The sequence below is a fragment of the Microcebus murinus genome, chromosome 18 (assembly GCF_040939455.1).
Source record: "Microcebus murinus isolate Inina chromosome 18, M.murinus_Inina_mat1.0, whole genome shotgun sequence".
In the NCBI taxonomy this organism is placed as follows: Eukaryota; Metazoa; Chordata; class Mammalia; order Primates; family Cheirogaleidae; genus Microcebus; species Microcebus murinus.
This window is the reverse complement of record NC_134121.1, coordinates 43,419,798-43,428,484: the sequence shown is the minus strand read 5'-3', so window position 1 is coordinate 43,428,484 and position 8,687 is coordinate 43,419,798. Positions and strand designations below refer to the sequence as shown.

Below are 8,687 nucleotides of genomic sequence, written 5' to 3'. Positions count from 1 at the left end.
CAATCCGCCTGCCTTGGCCTCCCAGAGTGCTAGGATTACATAAAATCTGAATTTTTAATTAGATCCCCAAGAACAGTGCATTTTACAAATATTTGAACTTGGAGGAATTAACAGCATACAAGAAAAGAAATTACTAAAGCTTCACATTATGTGCTAACTTTGGAATTATGGATATCTCCTAAAAATTTAAACATTAGGCAAGGAGCTCTTAATTGCAAAGCCTTGTGAATAGTAACCTGTGTTTCTATATTACTGCCACAAGGGGGCACCAGCGAGATTGGTAAACAAGGAACGGGATCTATGTTCCTTAAGCTACTTGGTTTGCATGCTCAGTTCTCCAAATACACTGCTTGTTTTTTTTGGCCTATTTGTAGAGTTTATAGCAATTTGATTAGATTGTCAAGTTGTTTCAGTAGATTCTTGCGCAGTTGTAGCCGACCAGTTTTCATTTTGTCTTCATAACACCACTTTAAGAAGCAGTTTGGCCGGGCGCGGTGGCTCGCGCCTGTAATCCTAGCACTCTGGGAGGCCGAGGCGGGCGGATTGCTCAAGGTCAGGAGTTCAAAACCAGCCTGAGCGAGACCTCGTCTCTACCATAAAAATAGAAAGAAATTAATTGGCCAACTAATATATATAATATAAAAAATCAGCCGGGCATGGTGGCTCGTGCCTGTAGTCCCAGCTACTCGGGAGGCTGAGGCAGGAGGATTGCTTGAGCCCAGGAGTTTGAGGTTGCTGTGAGCTAGGCTGACGCCATGGCACTCACTCTAGCCTAGGCAAGAAAGCGAGACTCTGTCTCAAAAAAAAAAAAAAAAAAAAAGCAGTTTGTTCCCACGTTTTGCTGTCACATGGGGCGGGGGTGGGGGGCAGGAGGGTTGGGCGTCCAAGGGTAGGAAGGGGGGCTAAGGAGCAGAGCTAGGAGATGTCTTTCACCATAATCAATCCTTCCCTGTGATTCGTTTGCATAGTAACATCTCAATGTCTTAGCTTGTGGCTCAGTCCTCTCCCACCTCACAGACTTTCCAGTACTCACTGTCCTCTACTCCCTTCTCTCCTACTTGCTGGTGAAGTTACATTACCTTGCTGTATCTGTTCTTCCAAGGGACTAATGAATCCCTACTGGTAAACAATGAGCTGACGTATACTTAAGCACTTAGCATAGGCCCGGGCATATAGTAGCGAGACAGTACTGTGTTATTTCTACTCTATAATGGGGCCTTTGTTCCAGCCAAATAGTCCTGCTTTAGATTCCTTATACCCACTAGGTGTCTCTCACCTCTGGGTCTGACTCCTTTTGCCTGCTTCAGGTGGCACTCCTTTAAGGGGCCTCCCTGGCCCAGCTGAAGATGGCAGTGGGGGGATTTCCTGATCCTTGGAGATCCTGTGGCTCTTTGGCCAAGGCAGTAGCTGCATGGGCCCCTGTCCTGTGTCAAGGCTGTGTGCTGGTCTGACACCCCTAAAAGGCCATCATATCCTGAGCACAGGGTGTCTGCCTGGCTTATCTGTGTGTGCCCTTGGTTCCCAGCACAGTGCACTACATAACCAAGCACCCAACAATCTCTGTGCAATGAGTTCTTTAAATTGTGAATGTCCAGGACATCTGGTGGAAAGAGCAGTCAGTACACAGGGAGTCCTGGGTTCTAGATGAGGCTCTACCTCTTATTAACCTTGGACACTTCCACATTTTTCTCAACTTCAATGGAGATGATTTTTTTTTGAGACAGAGTCTCATTTTATCACATGGGCTACAGTGCAATACAGTGGTGTCACCATAACTCATCACAATCTCAAACTCCTGGAATCAAGCAATCCTACCTTAGCCTCCTGAGTAGCTGGGACTCCAGGCATGAACCACCACACCGAGCTAATTTTTCTATTATTAGTAAAGACAGGTCTCACTCTTGCTCAGGCTGGTCTTGAACTCCTGGTCTCCAGTGATCCTCACACCTTGGCCTTCTAGGATTACAGGCATGAGCCCCTGTGCCTGGCCATAATTATACTTTCTTAATTCAGTCCTGATATACACCCAAGTCACATCATTTGGATTAGGGTGCTCACAAACTTCCTCAGTTATACTTTCAGGTATTTGTTTTGGTTGGCTCCACAGACAGCTGATTTAAGGCAGACATTGGTAGTTTAACTTGGAATAATCCCATCCTAGAGAATGGAGAGCCTTAAAAAGCATAAGGCTGGATGGTGCAGTGGCTCACACCTGCAAGTAATCCTAGCACTCTGGGAGGCCGAGGCAGGTGGATCACTTGAGCTCAGGAGTTCAAGGCCAGCCTGAGCAAGAGTGAGACCCCGTCTCTACTAAAAACAGAAAAATTAGCTGGACAACTAAAAATATATAGAAAAAATTAGCCAGGCATGGTGGCTCATGCCAGTAGTCTCAGCTACTCGGGAGGCTGAGGCAGAAGGATCGCTTAAGCCCAGTCTGAGATTGCTGTGAGCTAGGCTGATGCCATAGCACTCTAGCCTGGGCAAGAGTGGGACTCTCTAGGAAAAAAACAAAACATGATAAGTAACAGCCTCACGCAGGACCTGGCCACATAGTTCTTTTCCTCTTGCTGTTTTATCCCATCTCTGACTGTAGGCTTCACCTCCATGCTTCTCTAAGAAAAGCCCTTTTGCTTCACAGTCAAATCTTAATGATTTAAAAGTATCACCCAGACGGGGTATGGTTGCTCACACCCATCAACAGGCTCCTGATAAAAGTAAGTTTGGCCCCCACTTGCTCTCTACCCTCCCACCATGTAATGACACAGCAAAAGGCCCTTGTGAGATGCAGGCACCAGCCTTTGGACTTCTGGGCCTCCAGAACCATGAGCCACATCTCCTTTTTAAAATAAATTATGCAGTTTGTGGCACTCTGACTGCAGAAAATAGATTAACACAACCTCCCAGTTCTAGGGCAGCTGCCACTGGCTCAGCGTTCCACCAGCCCTCCACACTCCTCACCTGCCCGATTGGTAGTAAATTTACTAATTTTGTGTTGCTTCTCACAATGGGGGTGTTCTGAGAAATGCAGTCACTAGGTGATTTTGTTGGGCAATATTGAGTATACTCAGACAAACCTACACGGTATAACACACCAAAGCTGTGTAGTACAGCCTATTGCTCTCAGGCTACAGACCGTAACTACTGTTACTCTACTGAATGCTACAGGCAACACACACAGTAACCATTCTCTTCTCTGAAACATTATATTTGCTATTCATTGTCCTTTGTCAGGGATGGCTTCCAACATTTAATTCCAGTTCCTCAAATACTTTATAGTCACGGAACTTTTAATATACAACCCCATTGCCTAGAAAATTATCCTTTTCTGTATCATCCCTAGGAATCTGTGGATCTTAGATTAAGCCCTATACCATGACTGTCCTTTTCTGCCAGGTCTTTTCTCCACTGTCCTTAAGCCAAATCATCACTTAGGGAGCTCAAAGGATCATCGACCAACCTGCTGTCATCTCAAGGCAAGTTCCTCCTCCACAGCTACTAAGAGTGAAAGCCCAGTGACCACTGCATCCCTTGGGATGCTGGCCAAGTATCTCAGCCATGCAGAACTCCTTCCAGGACACTGATTAATGGGACAGCATGACTCTGGCTAAATGCTTGCAAAACAGTTGACCTGGAAGGGTCAAGGTCATAAAGGTTTTCTTGGCCCAAAAGTTCAGGCCCCTGTTGAGAAGCTGTGGATGTAGACATATCCTCCACTGCCCATTTCTAGGATTCCTTCATATGCACAGGATTGACTATATATAAAAAGCAGAATCTGCAAGTCAGGTGTTTCTGAAAACAAGTTTTATTTAAATAAGGGTTTAAATACATTACACATAACATTAAAACTGAAAGGAAAAAAAACCAAAAACCAGTTTGTTACTTCACATGGCATCGGGCAGCTGTTGCTAGTTAAGTTGCAAGCTCTACAGCTAGCTACATAACTGATACATCCGTTTTGAGATTTGTTCCCTTGTCAAAAGTTTAACTCTGATAGAAGGTTGGCCTCACATTCTGATGTTTGGACATCCCTTAGCTAAGATATGTCTGGTCAAAAAGACCTTGGTGGAAAGCCAGATGTCCTATCACCCCACCAGAGGGAAGGTGGCCTCTCTAAGCTCTGCCCACCTGGAAATACCAGGGGATCTTTCTGTTACTACCAAAGGCTCCCTCTAGTGGCACAGCTGCTGTTGCTGCCTTACCCCATCCTCTCACATTCACGGTGGGTTGTCCAGGTGGTGACATTCTCTTAGGGCAGGAACTCTGCAGAGGGAGAGGCGAGGAGCTTCTGGCCAGACATAGCTGTCTGTGATCTTAGGGCTGTGGGCTTGGCTGAAACACCACGTTATTGCTTTGTTTCAGGGTTGACATTGCCAGGCGCCTCCTGCTTGACCTCTGTGTAAATGAGGGACTTCAAGACTAGACAGCATGGCTCTTTTCAGTTTATTGCATGAAGGAGTTACACTAGTCCAAGTTAAAAGCAGACCCCAAATGGTTACATTATACAAGCTGTGAGGTTTTTAAACTTGTGACAAGGGACAGAGGGGAAATTCTACTCATTGCAAGGAAATCCTCACTTAAGCTTCCGTGAGCCACAAGCACTTAAAACCCATGAACCTTCAGCTGATCGTCCTTAGCCAGTCCAATCTGCAAAGAGAAAAGGGCAAAGTTGAAATGGGAGACGGAGATTCAAAGTCCCCATTTCTGGCAGCAACAATCCTGTCTTCCTGCTCCTACACTGGCCCAACACTTAGGACACTCAGCCAAGAACTACTTTTTGAAACATACGGTGCCTTCCAAGATTCTGAATTAGGGTGCAACAGGATGGAGATCAGGTATCAGAAATCTCTTTAATTATATCAGGAACCAACGATGTTAACAGAACTCTAGTTCTTAAAAAATTCACTTAAAATACAGGAACCACCCAGCATCTGGCTTATTTTAGCATGTCTGTGCACTACGTAAATTTGCATCTGTAAAGCAGGTCCACATAGACAGTAAACTTAAGGCAGACAAGTCCCTTTCTATTTGTAGAAATGTACTCTAAAACTCAACAACTGTTTTGCTTAGCCTTACAAATCAAACTTCCATGTCAGCAGAAATTGAATAGACTAGGTAAGATCTGATATCCGACAGTAAAGAGGCACAAACGGAATTAAGAAGCCACTGAACTCACCTCTACAAGGAACTGGCATATGTTCTTGCGCTGGTCACCCTGTAGCTGAATTACTTCTCCATATTCTGGATGCTCAATTACAGTACCATTGCAGGCAAATTTCTGCAAGCAGGAAGCAAGCAAAAACAAATGAGGCCAAGCAACAGCACCAACGCACCTAATCGTCCTTTCTGGTAAGCCATACAACATAGTTAGCACCCCCTTGTGGACAAACCAAATGTAACTACCCTACAATCTGATCGAAGACTTACCTTCTTAAACGCCTTCACTAATTTCTTTTTATCGTAATCATCAGCGATCCCTTGGACAGTAGTAAGGGTCTTCCTGCCGTTTCTCTGTTGAATTCTTATATGGATATAATCCTCAGTGCCAGCAGGAAGCAGGTCATCACCCTTACTTGCATCAGCAAAGGGGTCTGGGAAGAAAGGTTAAGCTCGTTAAGAGCTGTCACGGGTCGGATGCTACTACCACCCCTTCCCCTGCTCCCCCCACTGGATCTTTTGCGAGTGCAGAAACCAATGCTGAAATCGTCAGGGCTTGGGTCAAGTCGGATGCGCCCTTGTTGGTTCTCCCCTAACAGGTCAGTCCGGGACGGCCGGCTGCTCCAGGCACGGAGAAACCTGGGCCTCCCGCCCTCCCTCGGAAGTTGATCACGTGTCGGGGGAGCCAGGGCTGGCAGGCGGCGCCCCACCCGGCTGATGCAACCCGCCGGAACCCGAGCTCCCGAGGCGGGGCCAAACCTCCCACCCCCATTGGTGCTCGCGTTTGTCACTTAGGGTTGGCACCGCCTTTCCCTCCAACTCCGTGACAAGGGCGAGTGACGTAACGGACGTGACGCAGGGGTGGCGGGAGGGGGCGGGTGTGGCTCAAGGAGGCCTGGGAGCCATTAGTAAATGCGCCACCCGAAACACCAGGCCCGCCCTAAGGCTGACCTCCCGCCCGCTCCTTCCGGTCGCGCTTAGGGTCCGACCCCAGTGTCTGGGCCCGCCAACCCGGACACCTCTCCTCCGCCTGAACTTACGAAGGCCCGGAGCTCTCGGCAGCTCCCTGGGCCCCGTCTCCTGGCCTGGAGCGCCCCGCCGCCCTAACCGGGCCCGCGACCTTTCCCGTGGCTTACCGAAAGAGTGGAGGTTCTGGATAGCGGACATACGATACGATTCCTTTTCCTCGGTGGAAACGGCCTGCGGAAGGCGGCGGCGGGAGAAGGCGGGCGGGGGGGACGGAGCGTCGGGAAGCGAGGGGGCTCAAGGGGGAGGCTGCTGAGTCCTCGGCGGCGGCTCAGTGACTGGGGCGGAGGGGCGGCGCCTGTATTCACTTATATAGCCGCCCCTGTGACGCCAGCGCGCTGCCCCCACGTCCCGGCCCCACCCACGGCGTCGTGCCTCCAGCGCCCAGGCGCCGCCTCTTCCAATTGGTCCAGGGGCGGAGACACAGGACTGCGCTTGCGCAAGAACTCTTGCTGCGAGAGTGCGTCCTCTTGACACGGGGAGAGATGGGAGGGGGAGGGAAAGCTTGGTCCGACTGGGCGCCTGCGCAGTGCGGGTGGAAGGAGTCTGGGCCGCCGAGAAACTGGCAACGGTTTCGAACGCGCCTGCGCACTATGCCCTTTGGCACATTTCCCCCTGTTGCAACCCTACCTGCTTGGAAAGGGGTTTTTCATGGGGTAGGTTGGATTTAGAGGCTTAGCCTCCCAAAGACGACAAATCCCTGTTATGTCATACTTACCTATCCACCCATTTACCCACTCAGTCACAGGATTTAGGGCAGCACTTTGATTAATCAACGTACAATAATATCAAAACCATAACCCCATCATCTAGATTATAATTTAATCTATTCTGGAAATGGGTTAATCTAATCTAAAATTCTCATTTGGAGTAAATTAATCCATTTAAGGAAGGAATGTCCCCATCTCATTAGCATGAGTTCAAGGGACGGTAACTGGTTCTGGAGGCCTGAGAAGAATTCAGGCACCAGAGGGGAAGTATTTCCTTCACAACAGTTAATTTTTCTCAATTTCAGTGTACTTACTGCAACACTTGCTGCAGAGGTAAATAGGGTGTGACAAGAGACCAAGGGCTTTAGACTCAAAAGCCTCCAAGGCCAGGCAGGTGAGATCAATAAGTACAGACAGCCAAGTGTGCTGGAATAGGGTGAGGTGGGGGCTTGGTGAGAACTAGAGGTTGCTTTGGTTACTCACATCCATCGAACTGTGCAAGATCTTGTTTTTCAAGAGAGCCTGGAAATCCATATGTTTATATAGAATCTCTTGATGTTTAAATATTGTCAATAAATTGAATTTTTGGAAAAACACTGTGCAAGCCAAACAAACAAAATGTGTGCCCCGTGGACTGCTGGTTTATGCCTCCCACAGGCAGGGTCACTGCCCTCCTGGAGTTGAAGGCTAGTGGGAAAGAGAGCCAATACACGAATAACAAGATAATGACATATCGTGATAGGTGTTGAGAATGAGATAAACAGGGAGATGTGGCAGTGACTGGGCCAGGCTCCTTCTTCAGATGGTGTGGTCAAGGAAGGCCTCTGAGGAGATAATATCCAAGATGACAATTAGAGGGTGGGAAGGAGTCCACCGTGGGGCAGGGCAGAGCCCACCAGAAGGAAAAGCCCTAAGGAGGAAAAGCTAGGTGTACCCAATAGTTAGTTTGGATACTATATTTACTAAATAATCTGTTGATGAACAATTTGGCTTCCTTCACATCAGAAAAGGGAAACCGTGCCTAGAAATCATGGTCATCCTAGTTTGGGAAGCTGAAGACTCATCCTGCCAACCTGGGAACCTTTACACTCACAGACATGGTTCTGCTGGATGGGGTTTGGGGAGATCGTAATATGAGTCAGAGCTGTCTTTCCCAGTGCACACACAATATTTTGTTAGATGAAATTTTAAAATCTCAAGGTGGACAACTTAACCTTTCCTTTTAGGAAACAATCTTTTCTGTGTCATTAAAGAAATCCTGGTCAGGCAAGGTGGCTCACGCCTTTAATCCCAGCACTCTGGAAGGTTGAGAAGGGAGGATCACTTGAGGTCAGGAGTTCAAGACTAGCCTGAGCAAAAGTGAGATCCTGTCCCTATGAAATATAGAAAAAATTAGCTGGGTGTGGTGGTGTGTGCCTATAGTCCCAGCTACTTAGGAGGCTGAGGCAGGAGAAAGGTTGCTGTGAGCTAGGCTGATGCCACAGCACTATAGACAGGGCAACAGAATGAGGCTCAGTCTAAAAAAAAGAAAAAAAAAAAGAACTGCTTTTTCTGCCCTGAGTTTATCAAGATATTCTGTATTTTCTTTCCTTCTGTTTTTCTTTTTTGAGACAGAGTCTCACTCTGTTGCCTGGGCTAGAGTGCAGTGGCATCATCCTAGTTCAGTGCAACCTCAGACTCCTGGGCTCAAGGGAGTGATCTTCCTGCCTTAGCCTCCCCAGTAGCTGGGACTACAGGCACACACCACCACGCCCAGCTAATTTTTTCTATTTTTAGTAGAGACAGGGTGTTGCTCTT

At 47.8% G+C, this 8,687-nt stretch overlaps 1 protein-coding gene across 1 annotated transcript in view; it reads right to left on the bottom strand.

The window, feature by feature from the left end:
- Window positions 1-3,784: 3,784 nt before the first annotated feature.
- Window positions 3,785-8,687, bottom strand: part of EIF1 (eukaryotic translation initiation factor 1) — a 478,792-nt gene continuing 473,889 nt past the window's right edge. Inside the window, exons 2-5 of the mRNA XM_012765768.3 lie at window positions 6,291-6,354; window positions 5,425-5,588; window positions 5,174-5,275; window positions 3,785-4,644 (exon numbers count right to left, since the gene is read on the bottom strand). Coding sequence (XP_012621222.1) covers window positions 4,600-4,644; window positions 5,174-5,275; window positions 5,425-5,588; window positions 6,291-6,321 — 342 coding nt within the window. The 5' untranslated portion in view covers window positions 6,322-6,354 and the 3' untranslated portion in view covers window positions 3,785-4,599. The remainder of the gene's footprint in view (window positions 4,645-5,173; window positions 5,276-5,424; window positions 5,589-6,290; window positions 6,355-8,687) is intronic.